The sequence below is a fragment of the Pyxicephalus adspersus genome, chromosome 6 (genome assembly GCF_032062135.1).
Source record: "Pyxicephalus adspersus chromosome 6, UCB_Pads_2.0, whole genome shotgun sequence".
Classification (NCBI taxonomy): Eukaryota; Metazoa; Chordata; class Amphibia; order Anura; family Pyxicephalidae; genus Pyxicephalus; species Pyxicephalus adspersus.
Window position 1 is genome coordinate 91,351,195 of NC_092863.1, and position 19,980 is coordinate 91,371,174.

Here is a 19,980-nt window from a genome sequence, read left to right on the forward strand (position 1 = left end):
TATCTAGATTCCTGATGACGGGGACTGGCTGTCTTCAGAAGATCTGTAGCTGGGCAGACGCCATTTTTAAGAAGTCAATGCTAAGTGACTGGCATATAAAATCTTAGCAAACATGGCGCCTGTACTGGAGACAATAACCAAATACAATGATTCCTCTAGATTCCTAATGACGTCACTTGCTGCTCTCAGTGGCACTGTAGCTGGGCTGAGGGAAAGCTGTGTGGTTGTCTGAGTAACTGAGGGTGGGCGCCTGAGATACCGGTGACTTCCTGTTCCGGGTTGGTGCATACACGTGTGTGACGGGGTCAGCCGGCCGGTGAGAGGAAAAGGATGCGTTGTCACTACGAGCTTCTCGGACTTAGGAGGGACTGTACGGACGATGACCTTAAAAAAGCTTACAGGAAGCTGGCCCTGAAATGGCACCCGGGTAAGGGTCACGTGATAAGGGCAATGTATTTACTGTTCTAAATGTGTGTAGATGACCAGAACTATTCTTTTGTTTTTTGTATACAGCAGTGAAGGCAAAAAACTTCTGATTATTATTTTTTTCACTCTCTGTGTACCATTTGGGACATTTCTATTCACTTCCTCTTTCAAGAGTACATCAGGAAGTCAGGGGAAATCTCCTAAAGCCAGTGGGATGATATTCATCTCCAGGATGAGTGGTCCCATTGAAGTGCTAGGTGCCTGGCTGTCATACTGATCCTCCGACTTCATTAGATGGAGCAGAAAGCAGCAGAATGAACCCTGATCTGTATTCCTGCATCAGTATCCGGTGACACTGTATCAGTCGCATCAGTATCCGGTGACACTCGCAGCTCCCTCAGCCAACAATATTGACCCGCCAACCTCTCTCATTAATAAAGAGAATAGGAATAATCAACAATCCTTATTAGGATAATCCTCGTCACCTTATTAGGACCAAAGTGACAGGGACTTCTTGGTATAGAGGATCATGTGACTTCCTGCAATTATACTCAGACCTGGCAGCCAATCACCAGGCCAACTCACTGTCACATGATGAAGAGATGGACCCCCCCCCATATACTCCCTCCAAGCTGTGATTCCCTGCAGTTATACTCAGATCTGGCAGCCAATCACCAGGCCAATGCACTGTCACATGATCAAGAGGTGACCTTTTATATCAGGGGTGGTAAAGTCAGGCCTGTGGGCCAAATCTGGCCCGCACTAAATATATTTGGCCCACAAGAAAATACCAAATGTCTACTAGAGCTGTTCTGCAGGTAGATAGTGCACCGTTAATACTACAAATCCCAGAATGCTCTGCTGGCGTTAATCAGGACCCACAAGCGCCCCCTCGGTTGACATTCATTAGCGACCTTCTTCAATTGTGGATATTTTTTAAATAAATATCAAGGTTGGTCCGTGACTTTGTCCAAATTTTTTATTTTGGCCCACTGTGTATTTGAGTTTGACACCCCTGCTCCCCCTGAGCTGGAACTTCTTGCAGTGATACAGTGCTCAGATCTGGCAGCCAATCACTAGGCCAACTCACTGTCACATGATGAAGAGGTGACCCCCCCTATATGCTCCCTCTAAGCTCTGGCAGCACATAATTTGTGGCAGCAACCAAGGAGGAAAGAATGGGGCAAAAAAAGTTGATACAAGGATGTCAAATGGGACATACAAGGGGGCATTAGAAAGTTGGAACAAAAAAACGGGTAGGGGTTGAAAGCTGACAGAATTTTAGGGGTCACTGGACACCGATGGCACAAAGAGCTGGGAGCAGTAATGCCTCACGTGTTGCCCCACTCACTTTTTTTCACCATCTGCCTACAGCTTACCCCCACCCAGGAAAAATATTTCTGGGGAGATCTCTGCAATGTGTAAGGTGACTGGGTCTCTTTATTGTAGCAATTCTAATCATCCCATTGGGTGATTAGGGTTTTGTTTATTTTCATTTTCTTTCTCTGTGTCCCCTCTATTGAGATTTGTTTTCTTCCTGTATCATTGACCTCTATCCCAGGATATGGGAAATACTTCATGATGGGGACACAGACAACACTGAAAATGCAAAATAATTCCACTGCCACTAAACCTTATTTGTGGAGAAAGCCAGGATTCTGTCTGTGTTTCCCTGATGTATGGTCCATTAATATTATTAAACAGGATTTATATAGCACCAACATATGTTGCAGCACTGTGCATTAAATAGGGGTTGCAGATGACAGACAGATACAGACAGTGATACAGGAGGAAGAGAGGACCCTGCCCAGAAGAGCTTACAATCTAAAGGTGGGGGGAAAGTAACACACAATAGTAGAGGGGATATGGAATGGTGGATGAGGGTTTAAGAGACGGAAGAAGATGAGTAGACAAGTTTAAAAAGATGGGTTTTAAGGGCTCTTTTAAATGAGCAGAAAGTAGGAGCAAGCGGAATAGGACGATGCAGATTGAGTCCATTACACCATGATGGGAGAATTCCTGAGATGTTTTAATATAATATAGAGCGGTGGTGCTTAACAGGTGGATCGTGATCTACCGGTAAATCGCAAAGGCAACACGAGTAGATTGCGGAGCCCTGCCTTTCAAAATGAACTCTATTATGCACAGGAATTATAAAGTCCAAGTTTTAATTATTGGTAGATCATTTTGACTTGATCATTTTAAAGTAGCTCGCAAGCCAAAAAAGTGTGGGCACCCCTGATATAGAGTATTGAGTCTAATGCTTTTTTCCTTTAATTTCTGTTACAGATAAAAACTTGGATAATGCCGAGGAGGCAGCAGAGACGTTTAAACTGATCCAGGCAGCTTATGATGTCCTCAGCGACCCCCAGGAGAGAGCATGGTGAGTGATTCCGTGTTAAAGTAGTACTATGACCTCACATTATAATAAATGTGCTGCAGCACTAACAGTGTTTGTATGGCCGAACCATTTTTTATGTGCCAATTCCCTTCACTTCCTGTCCTCAAAACAAAAAGGAAGTTAGAGGAAATCTCCCAAAGTGAAATAAATTCCTTTCTTAGACAGTTGTCCCTGGAAAAGGGGTCCCTATTAGAAGATTTAGTCTTACCAGATCTGGGGGCCACTCCAGTGTTCTCCCCAGCCCCTTTTAGCCGGGTGCACCAACCGGCACCTTTCAGTAACCACCCGGCTGTTACAATGGGGTCACAATACAGGGGCTGCCACCCGCCTATAACATCTTACCACCCAGCTCAAAAAAATGTCTGTGTTGAACACTGAACTCTATAATTTGTCAGCATTGTCAGTGTAATTCACAAGCCTGTAGCTTGTCATTTGTCAATCAGCACTCCGCCTTGACCATTGCTTTCTGAACTGAAACATTCTTTGATCTGCAGTGTCTGAGAGGGGGAGCTTGTGAAGCACAGACATAGAGAAGGTTGGTTAGTAGTAGACTGTCATACACAAGGCTTTAGTTGTACATTATAAAATGTGACGTCATGAGTAGAATATGGGGGCTTAGAGCTAACTGTATACTAATTATTTCTAGAAACCCCCTTGAGCCAGGTCACATGACTTACAAATGGCATCCTTCGGGTCCTGAAGTTTGGGCAATAACCCCCCTTCTCTTTTAATGCTAAGCTCTGGTCCTCTGATTACAGGAGAATGACAGAGCTGTAGGTTGAGGTTTCCATAATGTTCAACCCTATTCTGTTTGTTTCCCTCAGCCAGATAACATTGGTTATATTGTTTCTCTGCATTAGATCTGATAAAGGGGAGAGTCACCATAATTATTTTTTACATGAACATTACACACTTATGACTAATGTTTCACAACAATTTCACCATTACATTAATTTCCTACTATATCCTGAGCTCTTTTTAGATAACTAATGGACAGATTCATTCTTCATATTGTACATATACCATGTGGTATTTGCTTTCAGAAGTTTGAATTTTTTCTGACTTAAGCTTTCTAAGCTTTTTAGGTGTAGGCTGTAAAGAAGTGTGTGTTTTGCCCTTTTTAATAAAACTTTGGTGGGTTGATCACAAACAGTTCTTCTCTGATCTTTTCCTTTTTTTCAAGGTACGACAACCACAGAGACGCCCTGTTAAAAGGAGGTGTAGATGGAGAATATCAGGATGACAGTCTGGATCTTGTTCAGTATTTCACTGTGACCTGTTATTCTGGATATGGCGATGACGAAAAGGTAACCAACCTGTTATTTTGGTGCAACATAAGTGAGGGCTTTAGACCAACCTGTGAGCCTCCAACTTTGTATAAAAAGCTAACTTCTTCCTTTGGAGAGCACCGTGAAAATAAAACCCGGGTGGCACTGCCATGGAAAAAGTGACCAACTTCTTTTCTTGTTGGTTCTGATCTGCCTGTGGTCTGTTACTGTAATCGGTGGTTTTTATTAACAATAACAAATTACAAAAGGGAAAACATATTATGCAGATAGTGTTCTCCCCAGCCCCTTTTAGCTGGGCCCACCACCTGGCACTTTTCAGTAACCACCCGGCTGTTTTTGGGTAGTTACTGAAGAGTTGGGCCACCCACCCACCTACAATTTTTTCCCTCCTGGGTTTTAACACTGGGTGCAGAGCTGGTTGCCTACTGTCTAGGTGACCCAGGTTTCTCTGCTCTGTACAAGAGACCCAAAAATGGAGATCGTCTCTCCTTTGTAATGTATCGTTGCAAAGATTTGGAAGCCTGTTGGTTCCTGGTAGACCAGTGATCCCTTGGTAATACCAGGCTGTGTGTGGAATATGAAATATATAACTGTGTTATGAGGAATTTAATAAAACAATCAGTAGGAGTTCCTATATGGAAGTTCTTATTAACATCTACCCCATGTTTTAAAATACAGTAATAATGTAGTATTGATTTTATTTTAAATCTATAAATTTACAAATGAACAAATCTGTCATGTGAACTCCTCCTTCTCATTTATTGTAATACATATTAGGTATATCTAGCAAGTTTTAGATGGTTGCACATTAAGAAAGTTGTACCTAATTTATTGCCCTAACCCTTCCATTAGAAATTAGCACTTCCAATTTTCCTTGGTGTCTCTTTGAAGGTGAATGCTGAGGCCCATGTATAGTATTGGGTTCAGTTTTACAGTTAAAAGACACATGTACAATGCCTTAATGTATCACTTTAATGAAGATTGTAAGGGTTTGAAAACAATTGGGTCATGTTGCAATTGCACCGACTGGAGTTTTCCTGTTATATAGTCGATATTGAGGATCTGCCTTGTTTCTTTGTGTTAAATTGAGAAATTCCTGTAATCTGGCTCTCTGTAGTCACAAATATATTAATATAATGGATGCATATTTGTGCCATAATGTCATATGAAAGCTTGTTTTCCAGCAAATACCAATGCAATGCTTTTTTCTCCCAGGGCTTCTATGCTGTATACCGGCGAGTCTTTGAGATGATTGTTAAAGAGGAAAAAGAAAGTAAGATCAGTGCAGAAGAGGGAGAGGACTACCCATCATTTGGAGACTCTCAGAGTGACTATGACACGGTATGGTGTTCTTATCCTCTTTATTTTTTTAAGCTTTTGCTTGACAATTAACTGCCCAACTTCACACAAATATGTGTGTGATAAAGGTGTTTACAGGTATAATTGGGTGTCCAGGTACATAAGATGACCGACCATAGGCTAGTTGTGGCCTAGTAAATATACCTTTTCGTATCTGTGACAGCTTTAGAAAAATGTTTTAAGTTTCTTTTAAAGCTGAACTCCAAGCAAACAGGTAATTACAAAGATAAAATGTTTAAAACTCTGGAAAAAGTGTTACGTACCAAAGTATTATTCTTCCTGTTCATTCGACCTATGACTTGCACAGCTGCAATGTATAAGAGGTGATTTCATTTTCAGCTTTAGTTCAATAACACAAATCTTGTCCAACTCCAGCCTTGACTGGTCAGTGATGGTACAATTACTTTACCAGCTTGTTAGAAGCACCGTTTCCGTTTACAGAAAACATTGAAGTCTTTACTTCAGTCCTTGCAATGGGGGACTTTATAATCTGATGTCCATGTTACTGTAAGGGAGAGTAGATTGTGATTAGCATAAAGTTCACATAAAGCCACCAATACCCCAGGTAAGCAAGCACCCCCTGATCTGTGTGCATTTACTATCCATTACCTCTGATTGTAACCCATGTTAAAAAGAAATTTTTTTTATTTGGTAACAGTGTCATGGTTAACATATCCGTGTTGCTCACTCATGTAAGAGATATAGGCTGTGAGATTATATCAGTGATGCTTTTTACTGCCTTGTTACATTGATGCAATTGGAATAGATTTTGGAACTGGTAAAACAGTGCATTTTCCTTAGTGTTTGAGAAATGGGGAATAAGAAATATGGTTCACGTTTCAAACTGCAAATTCCCCTAATTTGCCAGGCTATATTAAAGTAAGTGCATAGTGCCTTAAGTTTCAGTTTAAAAAATCTGCACAAAATAATTTTGCTGTATCTTTTTTTTTCCCTGCAGTTAGTGCACCTGTTTTATGCTTACTGGCAGAGCTTCTGCACTGTAAAGAACTTTGCCTGGAAAGAGGAATATGACACACGGCAGGCCTCCAATCGCTGGGAGAAACGAGCCATGGAGAAGGAAAACAAGAAAACTCGGGACAAGGCCCGCAAAGAAAGGAATGAACTGGTCCGAGAGCTGGTGGCTTTTGTCAGAAAAAGGGACAAGAGAGTCCAGGCCCATCGGAAGCTGGTGGAAGAGCAGAATGCAGAAAAAGCCAAAAAGGTGGAGGAACTGCGAAGACAACAGAAGTTACAGAATGCCAAGTAAGTATTATTAAAAACACATTGATCATCATTCAGTAAAAATAAATAATTGTAATAAATCATTTGTAATTGTAGACCTGTTTAAATGGCTTCAGTGCACCAATATTTGAGACCTGACTTTTAGTGTTATACTGCAGGCTTGAATTTTTCACCTATTCTTGGCACAATGTAACATCAAACTGGGTACAAAGTCTTTTTTTAAATGTAAATTGTGTTGTGTGTTTGGCTTTATTAATATCTAAGACGCAAACCTGGAACAAGTATAGAGATGAGTTCTGCCACTTTTTTTGATACTCCTGGCAGACAGTGATATTGAATTTGATGTAAGAGCAACACTGAATTATTTCACTATAAGTAAGGGAAACATAGCGACACCTCAGGCTGGGTCAGTGACACCCTGTAATTACAGGATGGCCCCATTTTTCAGGGTTTAGGAACACTGGCTGTCATTCATCCCAGACAACTGAGCCACTTAGCAAATTTATAGACTTCACAGGGAACTAATAAAAACAAACAATGAAAAACTAAAGAAAAAAAAGTCCCAAGTCGGGCATCTGATACTTTTAGAAGGAGGAAAGCAATGTCAGCTTTTGTACTGCTTTTATGATAATCCAACTGAAAGGTGTCTTTGACTTCGGTGTTCACCGCCCGTGCTATAGTAAATTATAATTATTTTATGTGCTATTCTTGTGACTTAGTGAAAACATATTTAACGTCTTCTATCAACAGCAACCTGCTACCAAATTATTGCCCAAAAATATGTATGATTTTTTTTTTAGAATTGACACAATGGCAAAAACATAATTACAGTAATGTTTTGTAGTCTCCAACCACCTAGATGGGATCCTGATCTTCCTTTTCCCTTCTCCCATTTTGTGTTGACTTTCAATTTTGTTAAAGCATAATATTTTTCATTTCCTATAGGCTGGCTGAGCAGTACAAAGAGCAGAGCTGGATGGCCACGTCTGAGCTGGAGAAAGAGCTGCAGCAGATGGAAGCTCAGTATGAAAAGGAGTTTGGAGATGGGATAGAGGATTATGAAGAGGAGGCAGAGAATCAGCAGAATGGTTAGTGCGTAACAATGTCAATGTTCAATCCAGAATCCTTTTTAAGCCATGTGGGAAGAAGCTGTAGACAGGTGGCACCCCCTGTATTGTGGCCCAAGTCTTCAGTAACCACCCAAGAACAGACGGCTGGTTACTGAAAAGTGGCGGGTGGTGCACCCAGCTTAAAGGGGCTGGGGGGAACACTGAGTGTGATTCCTGTAATAAATGGGATGTGAGATCTCACTTTCAGCATAAACTTCTTAATTTGTTTGTGTTAGATAAATTTGTTGTGACAAGTTTTTCTATATAAACATTCTCAAGGCCAGTCAGTATTTCCAAAGATGTATCCAATTAATTGATAAAAAATCACTACCTTTGCCCCTTCGTCTCTATCTACTGTAAATGGGTTTTTCAGTGTTCACATTGGCTTCAAGTAGAACACCAGATATGTTTGTGTCCCATTTGGGAAGATTCTCTTTACCTTATGTCCCAAAGAAACTAGAGGAACTGAGAAGAATTCTCTCCTAGCAGCTTTACCTCATGTAATCTCACTTTAAGTTAAAACTTGTGCCATGTTCACTTTAAAGGACTCAGAATACCATTATCATTACACACTGGTAGCATTTTAATTATAGCATGTGCTAGTTTAAAGGCAGTGACTCATTTATTCTGTTTAGTTACATTTCTTATAGCTAGTGTCCTGGGTCTAGGCATGCCAGTTTACTACCAGAGCCTTATCACAAAGACAACATGCTGTGTGACCTATTGGGTAATTTCTTTCCATACCCTAGTGTGTCATACACTAAAGCAACTTTAAAATTTTCCTTATTAAATCCTTGGACCATAATGATGAACACCTGACATGAACTGGACAAACTATTTCTTCAGTTTGAGTAAAGTCATCTAAAAGTACCTTGTATAGCAAAATGGTCAGTTCCTATAGCTCTTCACAAGGCAGTTAGATATGGATATATTATTTATACATTTCTGTGTGCAAGTCCTTGTGCAGCCAGCTTTTTGATGTCCTCTACTCTGCTTGTAATATGTTTAGCTGTTTATTTTTGGTCTTGCTTGAATTGAATCCTGACATATAAAGTAAACCAAGGTGTCACAGCAAATGTGTTCTCTGAATCCTTAGGTAAAGCCAGCGATGAAGGAGATGAAGAAGAAGAATTTTATAATGACCTCTACTGCCCAGCTTGTGACAAGGCTTTTAAGACTGATAAAGCGTGAGTTTAACTCTTCTCCACAGCAATTATGCTAAATCCCTGAATAGGAGGAAAAGTCCTAATGTTGTGTTTGCTGTTGTAAATCAGAATGAAGAACCACGATAAGTCCAAGAAGCATCGGGAGATGGTGGCTCTCCTTCGGCAGCAGCTGGAGGCTGAAGAGGAGGAGTACAGTGCTTCTGTTGGGGAGGATAGCAGTGTTCAGGAGGGGGAAGAAGAGGTGTTGTCTGAAGACCAGGAACTTGTGGAGGCACCAAAGCCAAAGTAAGCCATTTTCTTAACATTTAAAGAAACCTGTACTGAGAAAATTTTTAAGCTCCCATTGCCAAGTTCTTCCTTTGAAGATACTATTTTGCTGTTAAATTTATCCAAATACTTTAGTTTCTAAGTCTCCGACTATGACAATTAGGTATGCAGGTTAGCAGTATGTTAGTTCCAGGCCAGTGGTAGATAAAGTAATATGGCCAGGCAGCTAGCCTTTTCAGAAGGTAGGCAATACAGACCCAGTTTCATACCTGCTAACCTTCTATGAAGATAGAGAAAAGGTCGCTTAATTCATTTATGCAATAGACATTTGTTTAGTACCAATATATTGCTCAGTGCTTTACATTACCTAGAACCTTTGACAACAGTGTCTGACCCAGCGGAACTTTAATTCTTATGGCCTGATCATGATAAACAAGCATAACTTGAAGACCAGTTTGCTCAGAAGCCAGTTAACCTAACAGTATATTTTTTATATTGCATGTAGTTGTTCGCACAGTAGTTATTGTAGCATGAAAAAGAAACCTGCTCTATTAGTTTTCTAGAGAAATACATTTTGCAGAAAAAGGTAAAGTAAGAATGTGTTTAATGTGTAACAGCCCTTAACTTGTTAACGTGTATCTAAATGAAATATAATTGCAGGTTACCAGTGCTTAGATGTGGTGACCTCACTGGTTTTTCAGGCTTTATTTTCCCTGGCAATCCTATCACACATCATGTAGTAGAGTAATGATGTTCGCTTGCTGTACTGTCTATGAAAAAGGCAGACAGACAAAAAGCCCCTCTATTTTTCTTCCCCTTACCATTATGGGAAGGAGTTCTGTAGTTTTTAGAAATTGTTGGGAACAATGTAAGTGATACCAGTCAGCAGAGACCATAGTAAGTTAGGATCTCACTGAATTTCCCTCAGAATCTACAAGTTTTTTGCACTTAAAAAATTGAATTATAGATCACATTTAATGGTTTCTTTAACAGATCAAAAGAGACCAAATAGGAGAGGTCATTGTTTAGGTATATTTTGACTTCTACTGACACCTCAGAATTATTTAATGTCCCTATTTGAGTTCTTTAATCTTAAAGTTGAGGTGCTGCTTTCAAGTATCTCAGAAATGTAAAAAGGGCAGCACCACTTCTATACTGGAACAGGGAAACTGCTTAATGCACATTTTGTAATATATATGTTTACATGTATGTATATGTAATGTACACATATGAACTATTTTACCTGTGTAATGATTTGATATTTTTCCTGGCTGTTTTTGTGGAACACGCACCTTGCTAGTCAGTGAGACATTTTGTTATTATTATTGCTTTCCTGGGTCAGCTTATTTCTCGCTATAGTGAAGATATCCTGAGTCACTTTCCAATGAGGAGGCTGGGGGAAAGTAGGCATTAAAAAGAGAGCACAACGCTGAGCTTGGAAAAACAATTCTTTGAAGGATCTTGTCACCTTGCCCATTTAGGGCATGCATGGCCTCCTCTTGCTGCTCTAACCTCATACCTCTAGGTTGGGAGGGCCATGTAGTCTACTCTTACACTTTTGACAGCCTGGCTGATTGGTCCTGTGGTGTCAGTATTGTGCTAAGTAAGGCTTTCATTACTTCTGGGAAGGGAACTTAAAAGTGAACCTGTTGCTTTCCTCCACATAGTCAAAGCACAGATTCACTTAAAGGATACCTGGCAGTTTTTGTAAGAAAAGCTTGTAGGCTGCGATTAGTGAGCTGAAAATTACTGTTGCCTAACTCTTCCAGTCATCATGACATCAGTGCCAAAGAAGTCAGAATATCCTATCTGCATACGTGACTAAGAAAGCTTTAATGTGAGAAGGCCAGTATTACAGCCTGTAACATGTTTAGAACTTGGTTAGCAATGGTATCCTATGTATTCTGCTCACTGTCATTTTTGTTCTTTAAGTAATAATTATGCATGTTGTATTCTTTTTCCAGATCGAGCAAAAAGCAAAAAAAGAAAAAACAGAAAGGCTGTAAGGTAAGTGTTTCAAATGTGACACCGTTTGCTTCAAGGTTAAGCGGCACAACAGAGAGAATAAAGCACAATTAATAGACCAGTGGACAATGTGAAAAAAACTGACTCCTCTGCATATTTTTGGGGCATGGTGACACTGGTATCTATATGGGAGTGTTCCTCTGCTGACCTTCCACTTTATATATCTTTGCCTGTAGATTATTCTTCTAATATTATGTGACACAGTACATTTTATTACTGACTGCAGTTTCATGGCTGCTGCTCTTATTGCTAAGGCTGTCTGATTACATTTCTGCTATGTTCATGTACCATTGTATCCTGAAAAAGCATTTGGTGAACACCAGGCAATTGACTTCAAGCAAGATTACATATAAGAAAGGGGAAAAATTTCCTCACAACAGCTTGCATCACGGGACCAATCAGTGTGAGACATCAGGTGTTTACACTGTGATGTGTTCTATCTGTTTGATAAATGTAAAGTGTTGATCTTGCTAGAGATCTGGTACTGTCCTATGGAGTATTATCTCAGACAGTGGTATCAGCTCTTCCCACTTTACTTCTCTGAACTACAAAATGCCTTCTCTTGTGTAGAAAAAGAGGGACTGGAGTTCTGTAGTTTTTGCTTTTATTGTTTTAGGGTGTCAATGCTGCTTCTCCTTAGAATACAGCCAGTGACCATTGTCATTCTAAGACAGGAAGTGTGCTACTTGCAGGATCAGCAAGAAGTTTTTAAAGCCGTAACAAAAGAAAAAATGTTCAGCCACCATATCCAAAGATATTGTGCAGTTTCTGCACTATTTAAAGTGGAACTAAAGGTATAGTTCATGAATTCCCAGCAGTGCTGGTATATGCCAACATACCTGGAACATTTCAGCCTGTGCAGACCATGAATAAGTAGGTAAGTATGTTTTATTGTAGGATATCACGTGCTTCCTTCCACAATAAAGATCAGCCTGATCTCTGATTTTCAAAGCAGATCTTTAGTTATGATATTCTATAGTATTCTGAGGTTTATGTACACTTTTTGGATTAACGTTTATTATTCCTGTGCTTGTCAGACTAATGAGAAGGAATCATTTGGAAATAGACTGTATATTTGGCACATTCTGTGCTTTAATGTATCGTTTTTGGACTCCGCAGATGTCTGATGATGATATTCCTAAAGAAGACAATGTGGAGAGCAGTCCAAAAAATGAAATATTACAAGAGGATGAATCTGTCCTGAACAATGATGTAGAGCCTCAAGACAACCTCATTCAAGATACAGAAGCCACAACTGGTCCCGAAACAAAGAGTGAAGGAAAACCGTAAGCTGCTTCAATGATTTACCTCTCAGTACTTCTACAATTAGGTCATAAACTTTGAGCTGAGATCTGTTTTCTGTGTATTACAGAGCAACAAAACCCAAGGGAAAGAAAGCAAAAGAGGTGAAGAAAGCTGCCAAAATGGCAGCTGCACAGGAAAATGAAGAACAGGTAATGATCTGAAATAGTTGTCTAATACAAAAAAAAAAATCGCAGTATAATCTGTTGTATGCTCAGTTTTCCCAGAAAAGTGAAAAAATCTTCCTCAGTATATTTGCTCTTTTCACATTGTCAAGGCCAAACTGATAACTGAGTAACGGTAGACTTTCTAGTATATCATTTATACAATAGCAGTGACCTACCTCTTCCATAGTTCTGGTATGCACATTGCTGTGCGTTTTTGGCCTCACAGGGTTTTATAGGCAGCACAGCTTAAACATAAAAACAAGCTCCTTCCAAGTTAAAGCGTACCTAAACTCAACATAAGACAAGCCTAAAATGTAAAGTAAACATTTTATTCATTTATTTTTTGATTCATATATTTTGATTTTTTTGATTTCGCCTTTGAAAAAAAAAAAAAAAAGCGCATCACCGCAGCGATCAAGACTGAATGGGACCGCAGAGTCTCCCTGGATTCATACGTTGCACATCGCGGGAGGCTCTAGGCTGCTCCTTCTGCTCATGCCAAATGGGCATTTTTTCCACTAAGGGGAAAGAGATGCCGATCTCACGCATCTGCAGTGAGATTGGCACTATTTTTTTACTCTTTACAGAGGGGGAAATATAAATATTTATAAATATTTATATATAAATATTATATAAATTTTTTTTTCAGTTCTGCTTTAAAATTTTAACCACAAATTTATGCAAATGCTGTAATGTAAGTTTTTAGCGTAAGGCAGGTAACAGCTTTTTATAGTTGTTTTTCCTGTCACGCTGACCTCAGAACTGTATTATAGATATTAAAGTTTATTCATATTGCACAGCTCTTTACATTAATAGGTAGAAAAAAAAGAGAACCTAATTAATTTAAATCTAAATGTTAAATGATGAATGACTGTGTCTGTAGGTTGTAATGATTATTTTTTTTCTTATATCTTGTAGTCTGATGCCCCTATTCTATGTAACACCTGTTCTTCTGAGTTTCCTACACGGAATAAACTGTTTAGTCACCTGAAGTCCACAGGACATGCACTGGCTACCACTAACCCACCAGCAAACACAACAAGCTCAAAATCCAAAAAGGACAAACGGAAAAACAAATGATCTTGTTATATAGAGGCTGAGCTGACTTGCTAATCGCTGCAGACCGGCAGGCTGTGTAATGGGAGCAAGCTGCATCCAGGATCTCACAAACTCTGGGTTTCTGCTGCAGATGCATTAACTGTTTCCTATTTATTTAAGGACAGATGACCATCCACTGAGAGAAATGCCTGCTAAGCCATTAGAAGCAGACAATTTGGACTACAGCTGTCCATGGCCCTGCTGCTATTTTTTTTTCCTACTTGCTGAAAAGAAAGCGGCACTATAAACCGTTTTTCCATACTTATCAGTCTACAAATCTATGTTCTGCTTTAGATTATTCTGCTGTCAACAGATGATTTTATACTTCATTGTGTCGTTTATCACTACCATGCTTCCCCTGCATTATTAAGACAATTTGTTCATCTTTAAAGGCTAAACGCAATTTTAGATCAGCAATCGGTATTTCTCACCCCATCTTAATACAGAGCAAAATTTTGAAATTGAACCATGTACCAGGAAATTTGCAAAAAGTTGAGTTTATTTTTAAGCATCTGCAACCTGTGGGTTGCCCATATGCCTTATTTCCTTGAGAGTTTTGTTCAATATTTTTTATTCTATTGGTAGGAGGCTATTAATGATTTAGATCTAATAAGCATGGTTTCTGATCAACAGATCAATGCTAGCTGGGAGTAACGTGATAGGATTACCTCTTCGGACTGCAAAGGCCACTTCAACTTGAATTAGGCTGCGTTCTAGGATACAATTCTAGCATTACAAAAAAACAGTCAAATTGAACATAGTGCTGTACTTAACTGATAACAGACTGCATATTGATGCTGCTACATTTGATCTAGGCATTTAATATACATAAAGCTGCTTGGCCTTTTTTAACTGTCACAGTTTTCTTTGAAACGTCTTGTAGGCTCTGGAGCAGTGTTTCTCAACCTTTTTAACATGGGGGAACCTTTGAAATAACTTTCAGGTCTTTAGAGAACCCCAGCTATAATTACTATATCCACAGCTCGTAGTATATTAGTGTTATGTTTAGTAGGTAGAACGCCTCTTGCATTGCTGGCCAGTATGAAGAATGTCACCCTTACAGATAAGCAAAAAGATTATTGGTGTCAGACTGACCTGAGAGTCACAAACTGGTCAAGGAACCCCTAGAAACCTTTGGAGTAACTCAGGTTGAGAAACACTGGTCTGGACTAATTTTTGGTCTGTCCTTAACTGCATTGCACTTAGGCTGGGATATGTGATATGAGATGTGTTACAAATTTGAGAAAACACTGCAAAGAAATACAGGACTGTACAAACTTTCTGTGTAGCGTGGTAGGTGTGTTGGGTAAGTTTGGAGAGTTGTGATAAAGGTGGATCTGTCTAGTTCCTACAGTACACTTCTTTTTTCGGAACAATCCAAGATACAATATAAGAAATTCCTATTGTCAAATGAGATTGTATTTTATATGTGAAAGGTGACAAAGTGGGGAGACCTGTCTAAGATAAAGATGATATAACAATAAGGCAAACCATGAAAATTTGTTGTGTGTTTTCTGAAAAGAGGACCAGAAGCTTTGTTCTACAAATGGCAAACCAGAATGCTTGTAGATTACCTGCACCTGATCATGCCCTTGACTTGTTGTCTCTTTGTGGAGACGGCCATGTTAGTAGAGGCAGGGGGTTGTTATCTCTATGTTGCTGCCTCTCTCCTAATGGGCCTGATTTATAAAGCTGTGGAGGATACACTTTCATCAGTGAAGCTGGGTGATCCAGCAAACCTGGAATGGGTCTAGTCCAGGACTGAAAACATTTGCTAACAAATAGCAAAATGACGTTTAAGGAATCCATTCCAGCTTCACTGATGAAAGTGTATCCTCTTCAGCCTGGGTGAGCTTTAAAAAAATCAGGCCCAATGACTCTAATAACAGAGGGGGGATTAATCAAGAGGCTAATTAAGCAAGAATCAGGAAAATGTCTGCAAGTCCTCAGGTACAGCTTCCTCTCTAACACAGAGAGAACAGTAAGCATTACATCAGTAATGGTACCAGGGGCACATTTATAAGCAAGTAGCTATAAGAGTGCTACTTTTTCAATCTTTTGATTGATAGTACAGTGAATATATAAAAGGCAATCAATGCTTTGAAATAATATACTGTACTTTCTCTAAATAAATCAGAAACTCACTTGAATGTAGTTAAAACTTAACTTTAATGAACTGACTGATTGCCAGATTTGAGTTGTACGTGTTTCATTTGTGGCTGCCACTTTGCCCATGGCATTTGCTACCATCAGAGAATGCTATCTGGTACTGTAAAGGGGCGGTAATGTTGACCTCCACAAATTTTAGAGGTAGTAATATATGATTGGCGATCATATATGATCTGGCGATCATTCATAAAAGTTATGTCTGTTTATTGAGCTCCTTTATAATTCGAACAATGTAATTTATTCCATTTGTTTCTGATAAAATAACCTTTTGCTCGGAATCATTGTGATAGGCTGCTTTGTAAATGAGTCCCTAATTCACCTGAAACCAGCAGCTTCTTGAATATCACACTGCAGAGATATAGCTTTGAAGCTCAAGGCACAGAAGCACACAAGCAAAGAAACTGTTCTGCTTTTCTATTAGCACTTTGGCCTTTGCAGCGCTAAGTCTTAGGTTCGAATCTTGAGCAGGACACTATCTGCATGGAGTTTATCACCATGTTTGCATGGGTTTTTCTCTATGTACTCTGGTTTCATCCCACATTCCAAAAAATACAGTTTGGTTAATGCAGTTAATTGACTTCCCCTCAAAAAATTGGCCATAGACTGTAATAAAGACATATTACTGATATTACACATTAGATTGTGAGCCCCTTTGAGGGACAGTTAGTGACATAACTATGGACTTGGTAAAGTGCTGCATAATATGATGGTGCTATATAAATACTGTGTAATAACAATAATGTCTTCTTAGACGTAATAAACTTTTCATTTGACCCATAATATAGAATATGTGCACTAGGAGTTTAGCATTTTGAACCATAATTTTAAAGAAACCTTTGAGGATGGAAAACTAGGAGGCGACACTGCTGACTGACTTTTGAAAGTGAAAAATGGTGGCCTGTCGTCACAATCCTTGAATCACTGACCTGGAACGGGTAAGCTAACAAAGTACTGGGATATCTAATCTGCATACGGTACTTCTTTGGGGCAATGTGTCCTTAGGTGGTAAAGCAAGAATAAGGATGACAACCCTGTAATATACATGAGGTCCATTTTGGCAGTTTGGCTGTCTTTAAAATCAGAAATGGGTTTGTCAATGAGAAATGAATGGTTCCAGGTAGCAGTCCAAGATGGTAATGAGCAGATGGTGGTATGGCATTACTACCTTATGGAAAGTAAAAAAACTTAGGTGCAATAGTTTGTGGTCATGGCAGTACACCTGACTAAGGAAAAATGGGTTTTCATCCCAATAAATGTTTAGGGAGAACACAAAGGAGAGGAGTCCTATCAAGAAGCCTAATATTATAGGCTTGTTGACTGCAGTACTTATATTCACAAATTAAATGGAAAGTTAGGGGATGGGTAAGCTCTTGCAGCCAAAGCTATCAAAGGTTGATGCACAGTACAGAGTTTATCCCAGAAATTTGCTGGAAGTGCCGGGTGGTGCACCCACTAAAAGGGGCTGGGGAGAACATACCTTCAGTTTGGACAGGTGCCTAATGGATAGTCCCAGGTTTTTTTGTTTTTAGATATTAGTGCAGAGGGGGGTTAGACAAAACTGCAGCCTTGGTGCTTTGAATATTCAATAGTAGTAAAAATATTTCCGCTGTTCTTTAATGAATGGACAAAAAAGCAATTTCTCAAGGTTTTAGCACATAGATAACAATCATTGGATGAAAATATTATTTTATTTTATTTTTAAGATGGGTATCTGTTGGATTTGTGAACTGAACCTAACATATAACATATCTGCCCAATGTGCTTGTATGCAAATGTGTACAAAACACAAGCAATGGGACAGATTGTGCAAGAGATTTCTGACAGACAGCTTTAATAATAAATGCCCCCTCCACAGCTCTATAGAATAAACTTAAGGACTTAGATTGTGAGCAATCACAATCCAATGTCCCTACCATAGTCATATGTCATTATTACAGTCTAAGGTCAATTTTGGTGGGAAGCCAATTAACCCAACTGCATGTTTTTGGAATGTGGGAGGCAACCAAAGTACCCGGAGGAAACCCAAGGAAACACAAGTAGAACCTGCAAACTCCATGCAGATAGTGTCCTGGCCGAGATTGGAATCTGGGACCTAGCGCTGCAAAGGCCAGGGTGCTAACCACTGAGCCACCATGCTGCCTGTGGTTTTGGCTATTCTTATACAAAATGTATATGCCTCACTAAAAATATTCAGGTGACAGTACACAGGGGCAGTGTTTCTGGTGATGACAATCTAGAAATTGAATAAAGGGTTTCTAAAGCACAGAAATATGATGAAGCTCATCAGAATATTCAGTGATTTGTCCCATCTGCCTTTTTGTAATACTGAAATGTTAATATTGAGATTTTAGCACCATTTACTGAAGTTTTTTTGGCATATTCCATGTGTCTTTGTTTTTACTTGATTCTGTTTGCTGTCTCCTTTAACATAATTTATTTGAAATGTGCGGCAATAAAGCGGTAAATCATTAATGTAACTGTTACATTGAGATTTGTGCAAAACTGGTGGTGATGCATTATTGTACGGTGCTGACAGTAGTGTTTGGCAATAGGCTGCCATTAAAGCAGAATTTCACTTTATAAATTTGCGATCACGCAGATCTTTTTTGCAGAAAGGGAAATCCCTCCAACCTGCCTGTCAGCTCCGAGTATCTGTTAAAAAAAGCTGAGCTGCCTGTGCACAGCTGTGCGCATCTTTGGTTGGCAGTCCCGGCTTTCCACCTACACAAGAGTTACATCATCCTGACAAATCAAGATTGCTGAAGATCGCCTCCAAAAACAGGAGAAAGAAGGTAGTGGTACCCTGTGGTTGAATAGGCACAGGTGAGTATAGAGAGGTTTATTTCTGCTTTTCGCATATCTCTTCCAGGGCATTAAAGTTCCCTAAAATATTAAGTTTTTCCAAGTGCTTAGTGTATCCCCAGAGAATTTTTTTTTTATGAGGGAAAAAAAAATATTCGGAAGGCCTGCTAGCCTGGGCTTTATTAGTAAGATTCTCCATCACTTTCTGTGCAGTTTTACAAGACAAGAAATACAAGTTAATCCAGCAGCAGCATCACAGACAAAAATCAACTTTTAGTTGCTGTCTGTGTCTCAATAGTACACGTCATGTCTATTAAAACTTCTAACACATGGATATTAGTAGGGTGGGGGCAAAGGAGCTGTAATCTCTCAAACATAGCAAAAAAACAGCAGAAGTTCTATTCCTTCCTACATTATCTAATAAAAATACTGAAAAGTTTTCTTGCTTTTAGAGGCTCACCATAAGTTTCCTTTTCTAAAGTTGGAATACTTCTAGTCAGCTCCTCCAGCTTTGACTACACAAATGAACCCATATCTAGCTAATAAAAAAAGATGTGTTCTATCATAGGAGTTTGCAACTAGCTTTCTTGAAGATCGTCCAAAAAAGGCCAGTTGGAAGTCATACAAATCTATTCCCTTGCTACACTACCTAAGGTGACACCACACTATTCATAGAAGAAGCCATTATTTAGGATCAAGGGGGCAGCTCGGGCATTGTAATATTTGTTTTGATTGTTCTGACCTTCCATGATAAAATATTGGTTAATTAGGCCACAAACATTTCTCTGAGCTACAGGGCAACATGAACTTTCACTACCATGTTAACCATCTATCCATCCTCTGCAGCAAGACATGAATTGCAGTGTGGAAAATTTATTCTAATGCCAGGCAGATGTGTCTGATGCCATCCTATCCTGCAAACCTGATCAACCTTTGACCAGAGACTTGGTAAAGCTTTAACTGTCATGAATGTATCCTTAAGCACAAATTAACCCGAGGGGCTAGAGTACGGTGGGTGAATTTGTTCACTGCTTAACAATCCTATATGCTATTTTTTAGGGTGTATTTTGGAGGATGCTTGTAGAAAATGTAACGCCAGAAAATGACCTACTTGTATGCGTCCCATTATTTACAGAGCCGAAACTTGTAAAAATATTG

The 19,980-nt window shown here is 39.3% G+C and overlaps 1 protein-coding gene across 1 annotated transcript; it reads left to right on the forward strand.

The window, feature by feature from the left end:
* Positions 1-198: 198 nt before the first annotated feature.
* On the forward strand, positions 199-18,492 carry DNAJC21 (DnaJ heat shock protein family (Hsp40) member C21). The gene is made up of 12 exons (XM_072416579.1): positions 199-427; positions 2,716-2,809; positions 4,011-4,134; positions 5,332-5,457; positions 6,434-6,738; positions 7,663-7,805; positions 8,923-9,013; positions 9,101-9,277; positions 11,224-11,266; positions 12,404-12,570; positions 12,657-12,738; positions 13,672-18,492. The coding sequence occupies exons 1-12, from the start codon at positions 331-333 to the stop codon at positions 13,831-13,833; spliced, it is 1,611 nt and encodes a 536-aa protein (XP_072272680.1). The 5' UTR covers positions 199-330; the 3' UTR covers positions 13,834-18,492.
* Positions 18,493-19,980: the final 1,488 nt, after the last annotated feature.